This window comes from Terrapene carolina, unplaced genomic scaffold, assembly GCF_002925995.2.
Source record: "Terrapene carolina triunguis isolate 2854851 unplaced genomic scaffold, T_m_triunguis-2.0 Scaffold511, whole genome shotgun sequence".
NCBI classification, from domain to species: domain Eukaryota; kingdom Metazoa; phylum Chordata; order Testudines; family Emydidae; genus Terrapene; species Terrapene triunguis.
In genome coordinates, this window is record NW_020664862.1 from 166,633 (window position 1) to 191,641 (window position 25,009).

General features: G+C 47.2%; 2 protein-coding genes across 2 annotated transcripts; one reads left to right on the plus strand and one right to left on the minus strand.

Annotated features, from left to right (window-relative positions):
• Positions 1-12,708: 12,708 nt before the first annotated feature.
• Positions 12,709-13,647, plus strand: LOC112108384 (putative olfactory receptor 52P1). Its single transcript, XM_024202490.2, has one exon. The coding sequence runs from the start codon at positions 12,709-12,711 to the stop codon at positions 13,645-13,647; it is 939 nt and encodes a 312-aa protein (XP_024058258.2).
• Positions 13,648-21,965: 8,318 nt separating this feature from the next.
• On the minus strand, positions 21,966-22,937 carry LOC112108385 (olfactory receptor 52D1-like). The gene has a single exon (XM_024202492.2). The coding sequence runs from the start codon at positions 22,935-22,937 to the stop codon at positions 21,966-21,968; it is 972 nt and encodes a 323-aa protein (XP_024058260.2).
• Positions 22,938-25,009: the final 2,072 nt, after the last annotated feature.

The window sequence follows — 25,009 nt, forward strand, 5'->3', positions numbered from 1 at the left end:
TTACTAAACAAGAAAGTAGAATGGGAGTGGGGGCCTAAACAAGAAAAAGCTTTCTGTAATTTAAAACAAGCCTTGATACAAGATGCAAGATCCAGCATTAAAAGGGGCCTACCATCAATCAATCAAATGTAAGCCCCGCCCCCTGACACCATCAGGCCCCACACACCTGTCACACTAAGATCCACCCCCTGGGGGATATTACTTCCAGGATCAAAATGGACTCATGAATGGAACCAAAAGGTGTCATGTGACCATTCTAAGAACTCTTCCCACAGCCCTCTACCAATCAGGATGGGTGTTACCCCCTGTAGGTCTGCCCCAACAGGAGATTTGACCAATCAGGGGTGTTCCAGGGAGGAATGACCAGGCCGGGAGAGGGTTGTGTGACCCCCTCTAAGAACACCTGCTACTACCCTCTACCAATCAGGATGGGTTTTCCCCTGTAGGACCACCCCAGGAGAAGATTTGATCAATCATGGGGTATTCTGGGGTGGGGTGATCAGTCAAGAAGTGGGTCATGTGACCCCACTGAGAGCTCCTCCCACCACTCTCTACCAATCAGGATTGGTTTCTGCCACAGAAGACCTCCCGTAGAGCAGATTTGACCAACCGGGGGGAGTTCCAGGGAGGGGTGACCCGCCCAGAAGAGGGTCTTGTGACCCCCTCCAAGACCTCCTGCTACTGTTCTCTACCAATAAGAGTACAGCACTGCCCTGGGAATCCCAGTGCCACACAGAAAAGGCATTTTGTTCGAAGAAAAATGTTTTAGAAATCATGAATACGCTGAGAGGAAACTGTGACGGGTTGGATCACAGAAACCCCCTGGAAGCTGCCACCCGATGTGCCAAGGCTACCTCTACCCCTGCTTTCCTTGCCAGCTTGGGACCGCAGCACCCTGTCTTGCTAAGCCAGACACTCCTGTCTGTTCCAACACGGACCCAGGGTCTGAATTACTTGCTCCATAGCTGCAGGTTTACCTGAAAGCAGCTAACAGAAGTGTTCCTGTCTTTAACACTCAGATGCCCAACTCCCAATGGGGTCTAAACCCAAATAAATCTGTTTTGCCCTGAATAAAGCTTATGCAGGGTAAACTCATAAATTGTTTGCCCTCTGTAACACTGATAGATCGATATGCACAGCTGTTTGCTCCCCCATGTATTAATCCAAGTAGTAACAGACAAAACAAAGTAAGTCACCAAGCAAAATAAAATAAAATCTGCAAGTCTATGTCTAATCAAACTGAATACAAATAAAATCCTCACCAGTTCCAGAATGCTCCCTTTTACAGACTAATCTCCTTTTAGACTGGGTCCAGCAATCACTCACACCCCTTGCACTCTGTCCTTTGTTCCAGTTTCTTTCAAGTATCCTGGGGGGTGGAGAGGCTCTCTCTTTAGCCAGCTGAAAACAAAATGGAGGGATCTCCCAGGGGTTTAAATAGACTTTCTCTTGTGGGTGGAGACCCCCTCCTTGCTCCTATGAAAAGTCCAGCTCCAAGATGCAGTTTTGGAGTCACCTGGGCAAGTCACATTTCCATGCATGACTCACAGTTTTTACAGGTAGCATCCATTGTTTACATGCTACAATAAACATCCTCAAGTAGACTTCTTTTGTGGATTGAAGCATTCCAAGATCCATTGTCATTTAAGTGTTTCTTAATTAGGTACTTAATTTCAACATTCCTTTCTCCAGGAACTGACCAAATGCTCTACTAAGGTTATTTAGAAATTAAGCCAGTGCACAGCCAACATTTATAAGATTCATACCTTCGAATACAAAAATAATATGGCGTGCTAGATACACTAGAGGGTAGGGATTGGATACAGAGGGACCTAGACAAATTAGAGGATTGGGCCAAAAAAAACTGATGAGGTTCAACAAGGACAAGTGCAGAGTCCTGCACTTAGGACGGAAGAATCCCATGCACTGCTACAGACTAGGGACCAAATGGCTAGGCAGCAGTTCTGCAGAAAAGGACCTAGGGGTCACAGTGGACGAGAAGGTGGATATGAGTCAACAGTGTGCTCTTGTTGCCAAGAAGGCTAACAGCATTTTGGGCTGTATAAGTAGGGGCATTGCCAGCAGATCGAGGAACGTGATCGTTCCCCTTTATTCGACATTGGTGAGGCCTCATCTAGAATACTGTGTCCAGTTTTGGGCCCCACACTACAAGAAGGATGTGGAAAAATTGGAAAGAGTCCAGCGGAGGGCAACAAAAATGATTAGGGTTCTGGAGCACATGACTTATGAGGAGAGGCTGAGGGAACTGGGATTGTTTAGTCTCCAGAAGAGAAGAATGAGGGGGGATTTGATAGCAGCCTTCAACTACCTGAAGGGAGGTTCCAAAGAGGATGGAGCTCGGCTGTTCTCAGTGGTGGCAGATGACAGAACAAGGAGCAATGATCTCAAGTTGCAGTGGGGGAGGTCCAGGTTGGATATTAGGAAACACTATTTCACTAGGAGGGTGGTGAAGCACTGGAATGCGTTACCTAGGGAGGTGGTGGAGTCTCCTTCCTTGGAGGTTTTTAAGGCCCGGCTTGACAAAGCCCTGGCTGGGATGATTTAGTTGGGAATTGGTCCTGCTTTGAGCAGGGGGTTGGACTAGGTGACCTCTTGAGGTCCCTTCCAACCCTGATATTCTATGATTCTATGATTCTATGAATACATGCATAGAAATAGAATTAATACATTCAGTAAATCATAACCTTTACTGAGATATGTTACATGGCATATGTAGCATAAAACACATTTTAAGCATATTTTCATAAAGCCTTATAGGAGGTATAGTCACAGAAATATGGAGTGCTTCACCATGCCCATGAGAACTTTGGACTGTTTTAGCTCTGAAGGCATTTGACCGCCCGCGGAGAAAGCACTACATCAGAGACAGTTACAAGGAGGAGGAGGGAGTGGCCAACGGGAGTCCTTTGGCCCAGCCGTTGTTGGATATGCCAGACCCGACCCCAAAACACAGCTGCTCGTGAGGAAGATGGATGTACATGAAGACCTCTTGGCATCCACACCCCAGAGGAGGAAAGTGACCATGGCTTGTGGGAGTCATCGGTGGAAAAGGTGAACAGAAAAGACATCACTCAGCTAAATGAATGATGGTCGAAGATGGGGTGTAATGGGGTTAGGAACCAACCTGGGGTTGCATAAATCTAAAAACAAGCAGCGGAGGCTTACAATTGTTGTTTTTCTGAAAATCTCTTAACATCTCAACGATGCCTTTCTAGAGGACCCGAAGGCCCTGGACAGCATTGCATCAGACAATGATGAGGAAATGGGTCCATCTTGGTTTTGGTCAACACCGGTACAAATTCTTGACGAGGATGCCTAAGATGACGGCTATATTGATTTAAGGAGGAGGCTTGCATGGAACTAACTGAGCCAGTACCACGCTGTGAGCATAAAAAAGTAATGCTTTCTATTGTACGTGTTGCTGTTTATGCGGTCCTTAATCACTGCCTTAAGGAAAAGCTTTTCAAAGATTGTGAGGGCAGTGTCCTAGATGCACCAGCCCAACGACACCATGACTGTGTGAGTTGGACTTCGCAAGATATAAACTGCAAGCTCCGGGACTTGTGCGCTGACCTGTGTTTGGAAAGCTTATTAAACACTGTTACTGCCATAGGTTATGCTTTGCAATGTCTGTGCATAACCCAAGAAAATTTAGCGCAAAAGGTAACCTTGGTAAATACTGTGCAATTTGAGACCCTGACTGTGTATTAAAGAAAATGACTAAACCGGAAGATGCCTGCTTACAGCGTTATATTGACTGTCTGGTCCACGCAAAAAGTTACAGAACCCTACTTAAGAAAATGATTATTTGTCAAGAAATTTGGCTTTCCCTCTGGGCATCATGCTCTCTACGCGATAGTGCTCCACCCTGGGAATAAGTCCCACGTAATTTTGGTTTTTCTAAAGTGTTAAAGAAATGTGGGAAGTACGCTTTGTAACCTTCAAACCACATCGCCTTCAGGAGCTTGCTAAGCATCATAGGCAAGAAGTTTAAAGAGTCTATAAAAATAATGCCTAGGGTCATAACTTCCACACATAACTTACTCCCCTGAGTTATCAGTTCTGTGCACATCTTTTCCTTCAGTAACTGTCTACCAATGAAGTATGCATCATAACCTTTAGAATTGTGAGCTAGGTACATGTAGTCCTGGAATGTTTTGCCCATGAAGGTCTTAACAAAAGTAGAAAGATATTCACCACCCTTAAATTCCAAGGATTTTTTCGGTTTTAGGGACATAGCAAAAATGTCATTGGGCACATGCAACCCCGTCTCCTGCATTCAAAATAATTAAAAAATATACTTTTCTGATTATTTGGCCTTTCTTAGGATATCCTTAAAACACAGGTGGCTGTCTCCATTACTGGTGATCAAACCCCGCAGACACTGCTTACAAAGTCTCTCTTTACACCTGTGCCCCTTGTCCATATAAGACTGACACTTATCCCATAAAGTTTTAGACAGGCATTCGACTTGGTTTTTTGGTGCACAGTCGACGTGTCTGTCTAAACTTGGAGCGACAATTCAGTCTACAGCGCGGACACCTCAGCTGCACACCCACACTGTCTGAGCATGTCTCACTCAAGCAGAGGTGGCAATGATACCCGCAAGAGTGGTCGTGACTGTACACCCTGTGGCAAAACTCACAATATTTTTTTGCAGCAAGCAACTTATTCACATCCAGAACCCCATAATAGTGCTCATCATGCCACAGGATGAAAACAAATCTTGGGGTACACTCGGCCTCCCATTTAAAAAAAGCCCCATCCGCCTACCGCTGCCAAAAGCCCCACTTGTATATTAACTCCTAAATGCTGTTCAAATGCTGCTATGTCACTGAGCATAATCTTTTTTTGATCCAACCACCCCAATTTCTCATGCAACTTTCTCGGCCCGTCTAACAATTCCGCATCTGTGAGTTTATAGTCGGATGTGATGGCCAAGAGCCCGCCCGCAAAACACAGATTGGTACTGGGGTAAGTCAGGTCTACTATACACGGTCTCTTTTTATGGATGATTTGACTACTGAGGAAAGAATTTAAAACTCTACAGCCACCCCTGCCCATGTTTTTTACAACTGTCACAAAGTTCTAGTAGAGAAAGAAAAGGGAGAAAAAAGGAGCTACTGGTGAATTGGTTGGGGTAGCCTGACAAGTTTAATAGCTGGGTGGAAGCTTCTCAATTCTGTGACATTTGGAAATGAATGAAAACCATTCCTCCTGCAAAGAGGGAGAGAGCAAGAGAGAGAGAGAAATGAGTGATGGCAGGGTCTAATCACTTTGCCCAGCAACTCCAGCTCTGGGTTTTTTCCCCAAAACACCAGCTTGAACTTTACAATACAGCTAACTAAGCCCTTGGATCTCCCAAGTGCTGGAACACTATCAACAAAGACACCCCTTTCAAAATCACCTTTGGAGATATGGTGTGGAGTTTCATCCTATGACGAGGTTATTACTCGTCCATATCTGAATTACCGGATCATATGAACAGTACCATGGCTCGTCATCCCAGACCGCCTGAGGTGATCATGAATACAACCCTGTGGGTAGAAAAATTAGACTTAAATCCACCAATTTTACTTATGTATTTTCTACAGGTGGGGATGTAGCTAACATTCTGGGTCATGTGCTCCAGCCCCTAAACACGTTTGTTGACCTCTGCTGGAATCTTTCCAATTTTTCCAAATCCTTCTTGTTGTGTGGGGCCCAAAACTGGACACACTACTCCAGATAAGGCCTCACCAATGCCAAATAGAGGGGAATGATCACATCCCTCGATCTGCTGGCAATGCTCCTACTTACATAGCCCAAAATGCCATTAGCTTTCTTGGCAACAAGGGCACACTGTTGACTCATATCCAGCTTCTCATCCACTGTAACCCATAGGTCCTTTTATGCAGAACTGCTGCCTAGCCACTCGGTCCCTAGTCTATAGCAGTGCATGCGATTCTTCCGTCTTAAGTGCAGGACTTTGCACTTGTCCTTGTTGAACCTCATCAGATTTCTTTTGGCCCAATCTTCTAATTTGTCTAGGTCCCTCTGTATCCGATCCCTACCCTCCAGCATATCTACCACGCCTCCCAGTTTTGTGTCATCTGCAAACTTGCTGAGGGTGCAATCCACGCCATCCTCCAGATCATTAATGAAGATATTGAACAAAACTGGCCCCAGGACCGACTCTTGAGGCACTCCGCTTGATACCGGCTGCCAACTAGACATGGAGCCATTGATCACTACCCATTGAGCCCGATGATCTAGCCAGCTTTCTATCCATCTTATAGTCCATTCATCCAGCCCATACTTCTTTAACTTGAGGGCAAAAATACTGTGGGAGATGTATCAAAAGCTTTGCTAAAGTCAAGGAATAACATGTCCACTGCTTTCCCCTCATCCACAGAGCTAGTTATCTCATCATAGAAGGCAATTAGGTTAGTCAGGCATGATGTATAGGGCTAGTGTGGATGGAATATTCCATAGCCTCTTTTGAAAAGCTGTACTGCTTTTGAGGAGGGGGCTAGAGATTATTAATCTCCAAGTAAAAACCACCGCTCAAAATTTAGCTAGAAACGTGGTAGGCCACGTCTCCCGTGGTGTTCTGGAGAAGACGGGGAATCCAGCTGCCCAGGCGGGATCAGGGCTGATGTACATTAAAAGGAGGAAAAGATAGAGAAATGTATCATACCCACAACGCACGGGTGCCCCGAAACCCTTTGAAAGAAGGGCTTTGGTGCACAGGGCCAGCCATAAGCAAAAGTCCAAGATGAAGTCTGGGAGAAAGAGGAGACACTCTCTATCTGGTAAAGGAGATATATTTTAATCAACACTGAGGGTGTTAAGGTGGAAGTAGCCATATCAACTCTAAAAGGCTAATTAATTAAGATTAATTAGTTAATTAATTAGCCTCTTCGAGTTGATATGGCTACTTCCAGCTTTTCATGTTCAGTATGAATATATATATATCTCTTTCTATATGTTCCTTTCTATGCATCTGAAGAAGTGGGCTGGAGCCCACGAAAGCTTATGCTCAAATCAATTTGTTAGTCTCTAAGGTGCCACAAGTACTCTTGGGGTTTTTTTTTTTTGGTTAATAGTGAGAGTCTCTGGTGGATGTTGCACAAAGCTGGGTGCCTGCACAAACTCGTCACCATTCTGTGCTCATTCCATGATGGCATGCTGGTGAGACTGCTTCATCAGAGACTTTCTATGTCATGAACAGTGTTAAGCAGGGTGGTGCTCTCGCACCTGCACTGTTTGCCATTCTTTTTTATGCGACACTGCTAGATTCTTTTAAAGACGGAGACCAGGGTATTTGCATGCATTGCCACACAGATCTTCAGCCTCCACCAGCTTCATGCTCACACTGAAGCAATCAACTTGCTTGCTAGGGAGTTCCTCTTCACTGATGGCTGTGCACTGAACACAGACAGCTTCTATCGACTGTTTTTCTAGACCAGCAGAGCAATTTGGACTGTCTGTCAGCCTCAATAAAACTAAGTGTTTTACCAGCATGCTCCAGGAAAAATGTAGTCTGCCCCTGAAATTGCAATTGATGGCCCACTACTCAATGGGGTAGACAAATTTTGCTGTCTTGCCAGCACTTTATCTAATGATGCCATGATCAACAATGGAATCGTGCACCACATTTCTAAAGCCAGCTCTGCCGATAGTTGGCTTTTTGGCCACCCGTGAAATGTGAGAGGCAATTGACTTCACCCCAAGATTAGTTTCTGTTGTGGTAAGCTCTCTTTTCTATGGCTATGAACTAGGGACACTCGATAGCAGGCACTTGAAGCAACTAGTCTTTTCACATGTGATATCTGCATCTCATCTGTAACATCAAGTGGTCAGACAGGATACCAAACATCAAAGTCCTGGACCGGTGCTGTAGGACGAGTATTGAATCCTTCATCATAGAGGTGCAACTTCACTGGACTGGTCACCTCATATATATAGATGATATGTGACTCTCCACAGCCATATTTTATGGACAGTTGAAAATGGGAGCACGCATGCTGGGAGGCCAATGAAAATGATATATGGACACTCTCAAAGCTGTAGACTAAATAAAGTTCCCATGAGACTGGATGGGGTTATCAGCAGGAGCTGTGGGGAAGGGAAGGGGGAGAATAGGGGTGCAGTACTCCATGCCCTTGTTCCTGCATTGACTGGGGGAGGTCCAGGCACACATAGTGTGCGGGGCAGGATGTGCAGTATCCAGATCACCATGAAGCAGAGTCCTGAAATAGGCAGGAATTCTGCTTGAGATTAACAAGAACGGCTGGGTCCTCATATGGTCCTCATCACTCTTGGTCCCCATCTGGGCACCTTACAGTTAAAGATTTTTTATCCTCGCAACCCCATGAGAAAGGGAAGTGGTGTCCCTATTTTACGGAGGGGAACCTGAGGTCACACAGGACGTCTGCGGCTCAGTGAGGAATTTAACGCATCTCCTGAGTTCCAGCCCACAGTATGATCCACTAGACCATAGCGAGAGCTTGTCAAAGGCACAAAGGCAGTAGGCAACAGAGTCCCACTGAATGCAGATGCACACTGGACACCTAACTCACATCTGTGCCTCTGAACATCTCCCTCCACCCTCCCTATGCAAATTATAGCTGGTGCAGTTACTCTAGCAGTCCACAGGTTTCAGGGCACTGATGGGGCTCAGGAAACTGCTCCTGCCCATGGCACGATACTGCACTATGGCAGGTTTATGACTAAGCAGGGGCAATCTGTGCTGCCCTCGGTCAGAGAGAGGCTATCAGATGGGAGGGGCTATTACTCTGTGTTTGAAACAAGGATGTGCGAGAGCCTTTCCCTTGCATGTAGCTTTATCAGGGATTCAGCGCAGGGCTCGTCAGTTGGGAGCGGAAGAGAAGATACTCAGAATCTGTGTCTTTGGGCAACAGCATCTATTGAAATGCTGATAGATAAATGAGTACGTCTAAACTTTGGCTCTTCTTTTTCGCTCTGGTGTTTCAGTAATGCCGGACCACTCTATCAAGTTTGCAAGACTCAGTTTGCCCTCACAATCTGGCCCTCTGTTACCGGTGAATCATTTCTTCACTCCCGGGGGAGTCTCTCATGCACTGCTCATTGAGCCGAGCAAATTGTCTGGGACTCCCGGCCAACCTGAGAGTCCGCAGGGACTGTACAGGGGAATCATAAAGGTCGCTCTCCGGCACAGCGAGTGTCAGACATCTGAGATTCATACGCTTCCTGTCGCAGTAAGGAGATTTCCTCTCTCTGCTGAGTGGGAGTTCGGTGAGTTGCCTCTTTCTGCATTAAAGTTAGTGCTAAGGACTCAGGAAGGGCTCCAGGGTTTAAGTCAAGAACCATCTGGGCAGGAATTCACTGGGACAGCAACTTGAACAGTTTAGTATTGTCAGAAACACCAACGCATTCACCTGGTAAAATTGGAACTACAAATGTATTGCAAAGAGTTTAGACAAATATTTGTTTTTAAGATCAGTTCCTTGTCTCTTATTGTGTCCTTCTATCTGTCTCAGTAGCTTCCCTTTTTGCGTGGTGTGGTTTTTTCTCTGGTTCGCTCAAGTGTTCCAATTCAACAAGTTCAATGCCCTGTTAAGAAGTGCAGCCAAAGCCTCTGCAGTGTGTATCTGTCTTACCAGAGGGTTCACATCAAGAAAGGGTCACACACTGGCCAGATTCTGCTCCCACATTCTGCCTTCACTGGGTCACTCCATTTTGACACTGGCCACCCTGAGAGCAAAATGAAGGTCCACATGTTTTGGAATCCCCATCTTTAATGCCTGGTCTCAGAGTGCCACATAAACTTCAGACTCTTTCAGCACCCTAACAGAATAGCACTTTCTGTAGCAGGACCTGAACTCATGTTTTTCACAGCTGGGAGCCGAAAGTTAAACACTAAGGGTGAAATCTTGGTCCTACTGAAATCAATGGCAAAACTCTGAACACAGCCAGGAATTCACCCTAAATCCACATGTAGGGATTTAGATAAATGGCCTGATTTACAAGGGCCACGAGCCTCCAGTGACTTCAATTGGACTAGTCCTGGGGCGTCTAAGGACGGGTGAGCTCGTTTGAACCAAAGAAGAACTGACAGGAGAGTTGTTGAAATCTCAAACTCACAGGCTTTGAGGTTCAGAACAATTAGGATACCAATTTTTTGTGGGTGGAGGGGAGACACGTCTGCTCTTTCTGAGCCCCTGCATCTCTGGTTCTGAAGAGCACAAGAAGCCTCAAAAGGCACTAAAGAGAGAAGCATGTTTCTGTCTTAGAGGAAACCAGGTGGTGTTGCAGATCTCACTGGGGGAGGTTCAGGAACACACAGTGTGTGTGTGTGTTGGGGGGAGGAACATGCAGTATCCAGATTACAGTGGCACGGAGTCCTGAAACCGGGTGAAATAGGGATGGACATCCTGCCTAATGCACAGACCAAAGAGGCGTAATGAGGACTCCTGGGGTAGAGGGTGTCTCAGACTGTAACGGAATGTGGATCGTAATGTAGCAAATTGTCTCTGACAACATCCCCCATCCGGACCATCCCTCTTCCTGTGCGCAACCCTACTACAGCCTCGTGGCAACATCAGCAATTGCCAACATGGAAAAGCAGCCCAGGAAGGGGTGTCTTGGTTTCTAGTGGGCTGCAATATGTTAAAGCTTTGTGTCATTGTAAGGAAGTGTTACTCACACTGGCTCCTTTTAGTCTTCATGTCCTCGCTCCCTCCCACCGGGTCTGTCCCTCTCTCCTTCCCTGCACAGGCAGAGCTGCTGCTGGGGTTCCCTTTGGCCCTGGAGAGGCAGTTCAGACTGATCCTCCCCCTTTTCCCCAGTGCAGGCAGACACTGAGTTTAACCTCGCCTGAGGAGGTGTTTCTGTGAGCTGTTGCTGTGGTATCTGGCACCTGGGTGAGGGGTATCGCTGTGTGGCAGGGCTGGAAGTTCTTTGGATGGGCCTATGTGGACAAAGAGCCAGTACTGGGGGTTATGGAGGCAGGAAGTGGGGAGTACATGGACAGGTGGGCAGCACTGGGGGTTGTGGAGCAGGCAGGCGGTGTACACCAATAAGTAGGCAGTGCTGGGGCTTCTGGGGGCAGGCATGGGGTGTACATGGACTGGTGGATAAATGCTGGGGGTTTTGGGGGCAGGGAGCAGCATGTACACAGACAGGAAATCAGCGCTGGGGGTTGTGGTGCAGGCAGGGAGGTGTACACAGAGAAGCAGGCAGTGCTGGAGGTTGTAGGGATAGGGAGGGATGTGTACACAGAGAAGCAGGCAGAATTGAGGGTTGTGAGGATAGACAAGGGGTCTACAGGGTCTGGTAATCAGCGCTGCGGATTGTGGGGCAGGCAGGAGGGCATACATGGACAGGTTGGAAGCGCTGCTGAAATTAATTTTTTTTTAGCGATTGCTGATCCAAGACTCCGTGTCCGTTTGGATGGGTCTCAGGGTCATTTTCCCCTGGCAAACTACAGAAATGCAGCCTGGTTGTCACAACCTTTACTCCGTTTTGTTTCCAATTGTTGTTGTTGAATGTTAATTACGTAACTTCAATGCTTCTTTCCGCTAGTAAAAAGCCTGATCTTTGCTATTCAGTTGGTTCAGTTTCTCCTCATACTCTGACCCCCTGTCTGTACTCTCGTTCCCCATCCCAGGCTGCCCCCATTCTAATAGCACACTGGTCACCAGTGACATCTCCATGCTCCCCAGTGATCCCTGACTCCCACAACCTCCAAGCTCCTTACACTCCCCACATGTCTTCCTCTGCAAGGGGTGAGCTGCCTCCCATCACACCTGATGCCTTGGCTGGGGGCAGATCAGTGACTGTGTCTCACCGGTGAGAAATCTCACACACAGAGTGGCAAATGCAAGTGCACCTGTGCTACTGCTCTTGGAGCACCCATACACTTCATGCAGCTTTGAGGACTGCTACACAGGAACAACTCACAAGCTGAGAAGTTTGCACATTATATAATGAGAGCTGGAAACTCTGGGACATGTGAGGGTCTAGATTAATACACCTGCCAGGTGCAAAAGCTACTGGCAACTGCCTGAAACAATGGACACTGCAACACAGACATTAAACACAGGCTGCTCAGGGACCATTTGTTAGTCAACACTATTAAGCATTAATGGCAAGGGTTGTATGAGATTTTATGGGGTCACGTCATTATTTTTCTTACCTAAAACATTCATCCATGCAATGCCTCACGGGATCCCTCAGCCTTGTGAAATACACACCTAGTCACATGACACCACAGTCACATGAGAATGTCTGCCCATGAGGCTAAATTCACCACTGTCATGAATAGAAAAAATGCCTTCAGTAAGCTCCTGCACGAGCGTGCAGGCAAATGCCTCCAGCTGACTCCTGGAGACATGTTCATAGATTCCAAGGTTTCCCCGCCAATGGACATACACGTTGCTGTTACTGACATCAAAGTTCATCTGCCATCATGCTGCCCATTCACCTGACTTGGTTAGCTCCCTCTGAGGACTTCTCTGGACTTGATGATCACCTAAATGGTCTGGTGCCATCTGCAAATGTTGCCACCTCACTGCTCACCCCAATTTCTATATTGTTAATAACTGTAAAATATTTACTGTACTATTTGTTATAAAGTCTGTAACCCACCTCGCAGTGCTTCTCTCCATTCACAGACACCCTGTGAGCATCCCTGAGCCTGATCGACGCATCGACCACCTCATGGCAGCATTCAACCTCACCCCCTTTGACCCTTCAACGTTCATCCTAACAGGCATCCCTGGCCTGGAAGCTGCTCATGTCTGGATTTCCATCCCTTTCTCTACGTTCTACATTATCAGTCTGTTGGGAAATTTCACGGTTCTGTTTGTTGTAGGGAAAGAGCAGACCCTGCACAAGCCGATGTACCTGCTGCTCTGCATGCTGGCACTCACAGACATCAGCACATCTACCTCCGTCGTGCCAAAGGCACTGTGTATATTTTGGTTCAATTTGAGGGGCATTATTGTGGGTGGCTGCTTCACCCAGATGTTCTTCCTTCACACGTTTTCTGCTATGCATTCAGCCGTGCTCGTGACAATGGCCTTTGATCGCTACATTGCCATATGTAGCCCTCTGAGATATGCCACCATCCTCACCAATTCACGAATAGCTAAGCTAGGGCTCGTGGGTTTGATGAGAGCAGTTCTCTGCACTCTGCCTCTGCCCCTGCTCCTGAGCAGGCTACCATTCTGTTCCAACCACATTATCCCCCACACATACTGCGACCACATGGCTGTGGCAAAGGTATCATGTGGGGACATCACAGACAACAGGATGTATGGCTTGGTAATAGCACTTGTAGTCATCGGGTCAGACCTGACGCTCATTGCCCTGTCATATACTCTGATCATCAGGGCTGTCCTCAGAATCTCCTCTAAGAAAGCCCATCAGAAAGCCCTCAACACCTGCACAGCCCACATCTGTGTGATGCTGACGTCTTACACTCCTTTCGTCTTCTCCAGCCTGACACACCGGTTTGGTCAGGGCATTGCTCCCCATGTTCAGATCATCATGGCCAACCTCTATTTCCTCATCCCCCCCATGCTCAACCCTATCATTTACGGCGTCAAAACCAAAGAGCTTCGTGACAAAGTGGGCAAATACACCTGCAGAATGTGATTGCCAGGGGCCACTGACTTTAAACCTGTGTGACAAGAGGAGGAAAATATATCTCCTCCTTAATGAAGGGTGCTCTGTCCCAGTTTGGCTGAGCTCGGCATTGTGGGAGTCCACAGTCTGAGAAGTTCCTCACACCTAATGTCTTATCTCTCCATAACCGAGTACAACTCTCTATGTTTCTGTGTTCCCTCTCTCTGTCTGTCACCTTCTCTTTCAGTGTCACCCATCAACCCCTACCCCACACACCTTGTCACTTGACCTTTCCATAATTTCCAGACCACCAGAACATACTTCAGTTTTCTGACACAAGGTGGGCTTCCATTAGTTTCTGTGTGAACAGGATTCTTGATTAGTTCAACAAACTGAAGCTACACTTTCAGATAGCCAAAGACAAAGAAATAAACTACAATTCCAAACTTCTTAAGTCTGAAATGCATGCAATATGATGTTTATTGGGGTTAGATTGAAGCAAGCATCTCCATAGCTCTACACGCCAGCAGAGTCTGTTACCCAGTTTTCCCAGCTCTGATGCTGCGGAGTGTTTACCTCCATTTCCCCCTTCCCAGTTCTGACACTACAGAATCTTGCCTGTGTCCCCCTTCCCCTTTATGTATGCTCTATTCCCACCTTCCCCTTCTTAACAGGCCAAAATATACCTTCAATGCATGCCCACAGTCCCACCCCTTTTGTACCCCATGGGAGGGATAAGGAGTGAGGTTGTGCTACGGTCAGGGACAGGCATTTCTTTAATCATTTAGTGTTTTATACTTCCTCCCAATCCCCATTTGTCCCTCCCAACTGGTTTTTTGACCTTGCCTTGCGATAGGGGTTGAGGCAATCTTAAAGTATGCATTCCAGTAACATTTTAACTGCTCTTATCTGTTCCCATTGTACTAACAAACCTCACTGGATAAACATACACAATGTCTTTGTCCTTTGTTTACACATGTTAGTAAGAATGCATGTGTATCAAAACATCAAACAGGCAAGCATAACCCAAAAATACTATCTCAGGTGGAAATACAAGCCTGGGTCCTAAATTGGCACTAGCGCTCCTAAGAATCATATGTACGGTGATCTGGTGAACAAAAGTAGACTGATTTTCTTCCAGTTTTTCAGAAAGTCTGGAGGATAAACCAAATATTTTAGTTGAAAAGTGATAATACAGGAAAGCTGCTGCAGGAATTTAAGCCATTTTACTTGAGCTTGTGTTTTTGAGAATGGGACTGCTCTGTTAAACTACGCTATCACTTTTGAGTCAAATTACTTGTCACTTTGTGCAGTCAATTTTCAGCTGGAACCCTCAAAATACACACTAGCAGGTCAAATTGTCGAAGACGTCAAAAGTAGGTGTCAAGATTTCATGTTGGAGTTTGTGAAACACATGAAACAGAGATTGCCAGGTGATTGAATGACTTTCAGTACTAAGTCCTTCTACTACACTCAGCCCTGCACGACCTAGATTTGCTGATATCCCATTTTTACCATTATTTTGTGGAGACCTTGGACTGTTGGAGGAGCAGGGAAGAGTTTTGCTCATGATTCACTGGCCTCATACTCAGGACGACGAAGTTGAGCAGTCTTGGGTTGAAGTTCTCAAACACACAGATGCCGCTGAGGACAAAGCCCTGGTCTACACTACAGGGTTAGGTCGATTTTATAATAAATGCGTCTAAACAAGCAACCCCATTCTGTTGACCTACAGGTACTCTGAAAGCCTTTACAGAAGGTTTCTGGGGAGGGCTGCCTTATTTTGTCCTCCACGGTAAGACACTTTGCCACGCCAAGCCAGTAGCAAGTAGTCTGCAATCATTGCAGCACAAAGCATGGCAGCGAATGGTCCTGGGGTTTGGTCACATTCAAGCAACATTCGGTCTATATCTTTCTGTGTTAGCCTCAGGAGAGTGATATCATTCATGGTCACCTGGTTGAAATAGGGGAATTTTTGTCAGGGAATGGTAAAAGGACCCCGTTCATGCTGGGCTGTTTGCGCTTGGCTAAAAGGGTTCATCCCTGAGAATAGCCATGCAGCGGGGGGAGGGGTGATGGGATCATCCCAAATAGCCACGCAGAGGGGTGGGGGTAGGGGTGTGCTGCACATCCACCCAAAAACCGCAGCCCCTCCTTTTAAATGGCAAACCCAACCGGCATTGCTTGTTATGGGAAAGGAGGGCGCTGCCGTTTGAAACCATTCCCACATGTTATCAAGGCGTTAGAAGCCAAACTCGCGTACCCTTTGGCTTACCGTGGCTGCCTGGAAACTGAATTCTGTTACCCAGCTGTGTGTGATGTGTCACCGGCAGGCACTCAATATAAAAGGCAAAATGCGGTCTTGTACCTAAAGCACATGTGCTGTCTGCTTTTTCTTTGTGTTTTTTTGGTATTTCAGGAAACTTGGAAGGAAACAAAATATCACCTGGACCTAAAAAGAAGGTGTCAGGTGCGCAGAACAGGAAACAAAAAGCCGAGTTAATGACTGGAATGAAGAAAGGTGCGGAAACAATTAAAAAAATACTTGAAATCTGTTAACGGCAACCCTTGCAGCAGTAGTGAGACGGTCACCGCAAAGCCATCAGAGGAGAAATGCATAGATGATCCACACTTCAACATTCAAGAAGGGGACAGCCAGAGCACCAGCCACCACATGGTGACAGTAGGAGCCTCGGCTGACAGTGGAAGACGCAGCTGCAAGAGGCCCGTGCAGGGCTCTCTTAGCAACTGTGACATGTCAGACATCTGTTGAGTGGTTCCCCCCAAGTACTTACTAACAAACTTCAACCCATTATCAGCAGCGCTTACAGTGAGAAACAGCTTACCTGAGAAATGGATCGTTTTTTGTAACAAAGGGAGAAAAGCACACAACACAAACTGAAGTGAGGGCAGCAGTGGAGGTTCCGGCAAAACACAGTAGCTGAAAATATGACAAAGTGTCTTTCAAACTGGGCTTTACGTGGAGCAGGTCCAGCGATGCACTGAGGCCTCCATTTGTTGTATGCAACGTAATACTGGCAAACGACAGATTGAGGCTCTGCAAGTTACACTTTTATCTCGGAACAGGACACCCTACATTAGTATCTAAACACATTGAGGTTTTTCACAGGAAGCTCAATGAATTAACAGGACAAAAAAAGGTTGTTGAAGTGTACAGCACTGTTAACATGAAGGCTACTGAGGATTCTTACTGTGTGGCTTTGCGCACTGCCAAAGCTGGTAAGCCACACAACATAGGTGAGAAACTACTACTTCCAGCTGCAAAGGATACGTGTGCTGGTCATGATAGGAGAGAAAGCAGCATCACAGCTAGATGTGATCCCCGTTTCTAACAACACTTCCTAACAACAGTTCCTACAAAGTGCTCGACAGAGCCCATATTATTCAATTCAGATAGACAACTCTACTGAGACAGTAGAACCTCAGAATTTTGACCATCAGAGTACAGGAGTACTTGTGGCACCTTAGAGACTAGTTAGTCTCTAAGGTGCCACAAGTACTCCTGTTCTTTTTGCGGATACAGACTAACACAGCTGCTACTCTGAACTGGAAGTAGGCAATCAGGCAGCAGCAGAGACAAAAAAAACCCCAAACAACCGAAATACAGTGCGGTCTTGTGTTAAACATAAACAACTAACAAATAAAGGGATATCAACATTTTTCTTCTGTATAATAAAGTTTCAAAGCTGTATTAAGTCAATGTTCAGTTGTAAACTTTAGAAAGAACAACCCTAAAGTTTTGTTCAGAGTTATGAATATTTCAGAGTTACAAACAACCTCCATTCCCAAGGTTTTCGTAACTCTGATGTTCTACTGTACATCAAATGTTGCACAGCTGCTGCTGTATATTCATTTTGCTGCAGCAATAGAATTAAAAGAGGAATTTCTGTTTTGCCATCCACTAGCAACATGAAAAACTGGTGAAGAGCCTTTTAAACCTATTAAAAATTTTTTCCAAGACACAGGCCTGGATTGGGGGCATTGTTTTGGAATTTGTAGCAATGGAGCAGTCTACGATAGGACGGCATAGCAGGCTTGTGACAAGGGTACAAGAAGTGGCTCCCTCGGCAACATGGAATCATTGTGTGATCCACAGACAGGCATTGGCTGCTAAGAAGATGGTAGTGGAGCACAGCAATATTAATTCGGGTGCAGTAAATATAAGCTTTATAAGGCTATTGCGGAGAAACTAAATGAATTCTTTGCATTCGTCTTCACTGCAGAGGATGTGAGGGAGATTCCCAAACCTGAGCCATTCTTTTAGGTGACAAATCTGAAGAATTGTCCAATACTGAGGTGTCTTTAGAAGAGGTTTTTGAACCAATGGATAAATTAAACAGTGATAAGTCACCAGGACCAAATGGTATACTGGGACCACTACTGCTCAACATATTCCTAAATGGTCTGGAGAAAGGGATAAACAGTGAGCTGGCAAAGTTTTCCCATGATACAAAACTACTCAAGATAGTTAAGTCCAAAGCAGACTGCAAAGAGTTACAAAGGGATCCCAAAAAACTGGGTAACTGGGCAGCAAAATGGCAGATGAAATAAAATGTTGAGAAATGCAACATAACGTACATTGGAAAACATAATCTCAAGCATACGTATAAAAGAGAGATGGACAGCAGGAATGCTGTGTAAAGTTTGAACCAGATATGAAAACCACCAGAACATACCTAGAACTACTTTTAACAACCGGAATATATAAGTAAATTAGGAATGTTTAGGAAGACACGATTAGGTTTATTTATGTTTATTTTTTTAAGGCTTGTGGACTCTTCTGTGCTAACTCGAGATGCTTTTGTTTGCTTGGGTGCTTAATTTTTGGAATTGCTCTTTTAAAATCTAGCAAAAGCCTAAGTTCCAGATGTAATTTCTTCCTTTTTGTTTTTAATAAAATTTACCTTTTTTAAGAACAGGATTGGATTTGTTGTGTCCTGAGAGGTTTCTGCATGTTGTTTGATTAGCTGGTAGCAACAGCTAATTTCCTTTGTTTTCTTTCTCAGCTCTTCCCTGGAGGGGGGTGAAAGGGCTTGAGGATACTCCACAGGGAGGAATTCCCAAATGCTTCTTCCTGGGTCCAAGGGGTTCTTTTGCATTTGGGTGGTGGCTGCGTTTACCAAGCCAAGGTCAGAGAAAAGCTGTAACCTTGGGAATTTAATAGAAGCCTGGAGTGGCAAGTATTATTTTTTAAATTCCTTGCAGCCCCCCACCTTCTGTACTCAAAGTGACAGAGTGGGCATTCAGACTTGACAGTATTAGACTGGTGAGCGGCAGGCAGTAGTGGCCTCAGGGGAGGGGAATGGAGGAGAGGCGGGACTCACTGAGCAGTGGGAGGGTGGGTGGAGGAGAGAAAGGACTTAGCGAGTGACAGGTGGGTGGGGACCATAGGGTAGGGGGTGGAGGAGAGGAGGGACTCAGCAAGCTGCGGGTGTGGGGGGCCAAGGTGGATGGGGCAGAGAAGAGGAGGGAGTCAGGACTCAGTAAATGCCGTGGTGACCAAAGGCATCACGGCGGGTGGACGAGGGGAAACACTCAGCGAGGGGTGGAGCAGGGACAGGAACAGGTTAAGTGCCGGTAGGGCCACAGGGGGGAAAGTGGGAGGGGCATTGGGAATGGAGCACAGGCCGGGACACCGCGGCCCAGGCATATACTCTCTCAAAGGTGGTGGGTTGGCAGCTGGACTGCAGGGGAAGATCAGCCTCCCCTGGCCTATTATATGTGCCACCTATATAAGGTGGCCTACTCTCGGCCATTTCCTACAGACATCCCTGTGAAAGTCCCAAGGTCTCCATCTGGAATAAGGCAGCGTGAAGGGTGTCTGCTAACCAAAGGCAACTTCTGGTGGCTGCATGAAGCGAGGTCATTCTCCTTTCCTCTCCTCCTGTGGTTTGGCCCAGCCTCCGAGAGCCATCTCAGTCCAAGGGCTCTCCCCTGCTGGGGTAGTCCAAACAGCAAATAAATGAGATGCTTCCTCCCAGGGCTGGTGCAAAGATATTTTGTGTCCTAGGCGAAACTTCCACCTTGCGCCCCCTCTCCAATGTCCAGCCCCCACCTTCCTACGACCAAGTTCCCCCCAGGGGCCCAGATGTTCACAAAGTGCAGGGGGCACGGAGGGTGGGGTGGCTGCAAAGAGGGGGGTCGTATGGGGGCTCTTCCAGGGGGTGAAGGTGGCAGAGAGGGGGGTACATGGGATTATTGAGGGGGTGGAAGTGGCCAAGTGGTGGAGGGGGTGGGGGTGTAGTGGCAGGGAAGAGATTGCACAGAGGCAAAAGGGGCTCGTTGCAGGGGGTGCAGTGGCAGGGAGGGGTTTGCACAAGGGAGGAGTGGACAGAAGGGAGATGGCAGGTGGGGGGGGGGTCCCGAGGTTGATGCAGGGGTGAAGGTGACTGTGGCTGGCTGTGGGGCGGGGGGGTGTTGCTGGGTGGAGGTTGCCCAGAGGCAAAAGTGGCAGGATAGGGTGGGTTGTTGGGGCGGGGGGTGGACAGGGGAGAAGGTAGCTGGTCAGTGGGTGTTGGAGGGGGTGGCGCTGGCTGGGGGACGGGTGCCCGGGTTGCTCCCACATACATGGCCAGGGCCCGGCTAGGTACCTTGCAGGCAGAGTAGACACCCAGCTTCTCCGCCTGAAGAGCAGAGCGTAGCTGCGCCTTCTTCCCCGCGCTGCGAGAGGAGCTGGGCTCTCCATTGCCCCCGGGGCTCTCAGCGGCGGCACTGGCAGCCAGTCCCCCTGCACCCGAGCCTGCTGCCGCCACCGCTGAGAGCCCCAGGGGCGGCGGGGAGGCCGGCTCGGCCTGCGGCGCGGGGAAGAAGGTGCAGCTGCTATCACTACACCCTCCCCTTCCCCGCTCCGCTGCTGGCTGCTCCCCCAGGGGGAGGGACTGGCCGTGCCGCAGGCAGCCCCTCTAGAGCCGGGAGGTGGGGAGCAGCAGCAGCCTTGTGCTCCGCTGTTTAAAAAAAATGTTTGGGGCACCGCTTTTTGGCATCCGCCTAGTCCGCCTAGTGGTTGCACCAGCGCTGCTTCCCCCTCAGTCTGTCCCTGCACCAGGCCATCCTTCCCTCAGGAAAGGACCTTTAGGCAGTTGTTCAGGGGGAGATTCTGCCTTTCCTCAGCTCATCTCCCCTGGAGCTGCCAGTCTCACGGTCTTCTCTCCTCCCTGGTCTGCCACAAAACTAGCTGCTCCCCTGCCTCAAGCACTTCTCTTCAGACTTGATTTGTCTGCCCCATTTTCCTGATAATTGACTTACTGAATGTTTGGCTTCTTTGAACTCAATTTGAAATGTAGCTACAAGTTCAGTGGCTTTTGGAACTAGTACTGCTGCCTTCTACAGGTCTGTGTCTTTGGATTGTAGCAGTTTTGAAACAGCATTTACCTTTTTCCAGGATCTTTAATTGAAGCACAATGAGAAACACAAAAGTAAACTTTTCCATTCATTTATTTAATGCGGAAGGCTCGTAAATATCATCAACATTTTTGCTCAGGAGAATTAGTTCTGTGGGTGCCTTCCTTGTGTCTCACTACTGAATCAGGGAGAAGGAGTGATTCATACTAGATGTTCATCAATTGTGTATTCAATTGCTTGACCAAGCTCCCATTCGTTATTAAATATGTTCAAGAGGCCAAATAAACAATGTCAGGTTTACTGCACTAACCCCATAATAAAATAGTACATGAAAAAGGTTTTATGTGGCACCAGTCTCTGGGAAGCCGTCTCGTGTGGTGATGTTACATTCACCTTATAGAGAAACTATGCTCCCCAAAGTTACACTTTTCAGCTTTTATCATTTATATGAATATTTCACAAGTTACACATCTCTTTTCATGTCACTAAAATCCAACCCATCTGTTTGTGCCAGATCCCAAATGTAAGTGGTGAACTATTGTGGGGAACTTTCCTGCTTTCTGCTTTACCCCAGAGGAATTGTCTAGCAAAAATGTCTGAGTTCTCGCTCCCACTCCCTTTACCCAGAGGCCTACCTGAGCTAAAGGACTCCCCTTTCACTGTCCAGTGTGGCAGAGTCCTCATAATGGTGACACGGCTGGGCCCAGGGTTCCTGGGAGGCTGAACCCTCAGTCTCACCATGGTCACTTAGGATAGGGCCTAGGGTGTCCCCATTCTGGGGTACTCTCTTCAAACTGGACACTTCCCTTACCCACCTATCACTACATTAAATTCAACCCAAATATTATTTATTAAACAGCAACTGTAAGAAAAATAAGGAGAAAATGGGAAAGGTTCAAGGAAACAAGGGAGCTGCTCTGTGGACACGGGAATATCACAAACAGCATCTAGGTGGCAGGATCTTTCTCCCCCCCCCCCCATCAGATTCATGTCAGATTCGAGTCAGTGGATGCAGGCAAGCAGCTTCTGCAGGTGTATTTGCCCACTTTGTCACGAAGCTCTTTCGTTTTGATCCCATAAATGATAGGGTTGAGCATGGGAGGAAGGAGGAAATAGAGGTTGGCCAAGATGATGAGAACATGGGGAGCGATGCCCTGACCGAACCGGTGTGTCAGAGTGGAGAAGAGGAAGGGAGGATAGGACGTCAGCATCACAAAGATGTGGGCTGTGCAGGTGTTGAGGGCTTTCTGGTGGGCTCCCTTGGAGGAGATTTTGAGGACAGCCCTAATGATCAGACCATAGGACAGGACAATGAGCGTCAGGTCTAACCCGATGACTACAATTGCTATCACCAAGCCATACATATTGTTGACTGTAATGTCCCCACATGATACCTTTGCCACAGCTATGTGGTCACAGAACATATGGGGGATAATGCGGTTGGCACAGAATGGATGCCTGCTCAGGAGCAGGGGCAGAGGCAGAGTGCAGAGAACAGCTCTCATCAAACCCACTAGCCCTAGCTTAGCTATCCGTGCGTTGGTGAGGATGGTGGTGTATCTCAAAGGGTTGCAAATGGCAATGTAGCGATCGAAGGCCATTGTCACTAGGATGGCTGAGTGCATCATAGAAGATGTGTGAAGGAAGAACATCTGGGTGAGGCAGCCACCCACAGTAATGCCTTTCAAATTGAACCAAAAGATACACAGTGCCTTCGGCACAATGAAGATAGGCGTGGCAATGTCTGTGAGCGCCAGCATGCAGAGCAGCAGGTACATCGGCTTGTGCAGGGTCTGCTCTTTGCCTACAACAAACAGAATCATGGAATGTCCAAAAAGGCCGATAATGTAGACCATAGTTAAAGGGATGGAAATCCAGATGTGGGCAGCTTCCAGCCCAGGGATGCCCGCTAGGATGAGTGTTGAAGGGTCAAAGGGGGTGAGGTTAAAAGCTGCCATGAGATGGTCGATGCATCGATCAGGATCAGAAATGCTCAAGGTGCCTGTGAAGTGAGAGAAGCACAGCGAGGGAGTTACACACTTTATAACAAATAGTACGGTAAATATTTCATAGTTATTACCCATCTAGAAAGGGGGGTAAGCAGTGAGGTGGCAACATTTGCAGAGGGCACCAGATTATTTAGAGCATAGCCAAATACAGAGAAGTCCTCAGAGGGAGCTAACCAAGCCAGCTGAATGGGCAGCATGATGGCAGATGAACTATGATAGCAATAACTGAAACGTGAATGCTAATTGAATGGAAAATCTTGAACTCCTCAAACACCTAACAAGGTTCTAATTTAACTGTATGAATTCAGGACCGGGACCTGTGAGTCATGATACACAGCTTTGTGAAACCCTGCTCAAAGTTCAAGCATGGACAGTAACGTAGCAAAACATTGGGATCCAGAAGGAGGGGGATGGGAAATTGTGCAGAAAATACAAGGCCGTGAGATCAGTCAGTCAATGTTTCACCTTCCCCTAGCCTCCTCTGTGTAGTACTGGGCACCCTTCTTACACGGGATATTGCAGAACTAGAAGGGTTCAGGGAAGGGTAATGAGAATGATCAAGGGCCCGGGGAAACAATCATACAGAGAGAGATTGAAAAGCCTGGGACTGTTACCTTACAAAGGAGATGAATTAGAGGGGACATGAGAAAAGTCAATAAAATACTGACTGTTAGAGAGTAGATCGAGAATGTGTTTTCCCTGTTTCATGGCGCAAGATCAAAAGGACAATCAATTACACGGAAATGTGGCAAATTTAAAAGAGAAAAAAGAGTGATTTCTTAACTCAATTCCTAATTAGACTGAGAAACTCATTGCCACAAATGGTAGTTGAGGCCATGAGCTAAGTAAGAATCAGGAAAGGTTTGGAAATTTGCATGGATAGTGAGACTATCCAGTTACAATAATTACAGGTAAATAAATATTTTGGCAAGCCTATATGCCCACATATCAGGGCAAAAGCCAATCTGTAGCTGTTAGGCATGAAGATGACACCCTCTTCATGGTTAGGTTATCCCCCCATCCTCCTAGTGCTGGGTGTCTTACATCTTCTTCTGCAGCACCAGGGGCTGTCACTGTTAGAGAGAGGACACTGGACTAGATGGACCATAGGCTTCATCCATGATGAAAATTCCTATGTTGGAAAGGAGCCAAAATTTCCTCTATGGAAACAGACATTATCATGCTGTACTCAACAAATGTGTATGAAGGGCACAGGGGTCTTGGTATTTAAGGCTACAGGCCTGCACCTCTGGTAATTCCCTTGTTTCTTTTGGTGAGACACTTTGTTGCAGGCACCCGGATACGTGTGACACTATGTCTGCGCTACTGCAGTAAGCCGACCTAAGTTACGCTACCCCAGCTTGGTGAATAACGTAGCTGTAGTCAACATAATTTAGGTCAATTTACTGCAGTGCCTACACGGTGCTGGGTCAACAGAAGACACTCTCCCATCTACGTACCTTATTCTCCTCATCTGGAGATTCATACGTCATACTGTTCGGAGTTTGGACCAGGGCAGGACGGTACAGCTCTGGGTCCTGGGAGGCACCTCACCCATGCAGAGGAAGAGCTGTGGTGAGCATGGGGCAGATCAGAGGTTGTGGGATCCAGGGATGACTGAGGAGCATGGAGAAGACACTGGCAAGCAGCGTGCTGTTGGAATCAGGGCTGCCTAGGATGGGGAAGGAGAGTACAGACAGGGGGTCAGAGTATGATGGGAGACCGAATCAGCTGAGGAGCAAAGTGTGACGGGTTCCCCATTGAGTGTCACCTGGAACTGGGGTTCCACTGAGCCCTCTGCCTCACCAGACTGGGGTCCCTCTCTCTATGTGCTGCTCTGACAAGCTGCAGACCCGCTCCCCTTCCTGCATCTCTACCAGCATTCAAAGAGGCAGGACACACCCAGCTGCTCTCTGGCCAGCCACTGCATGAACCCACAATATAGAGGCTACAACCAAAATAACTCCCTAGCCTAGGACCAAGAGCTGTACCGTCCTGCCCTGGTCCCAACTCCGAACACT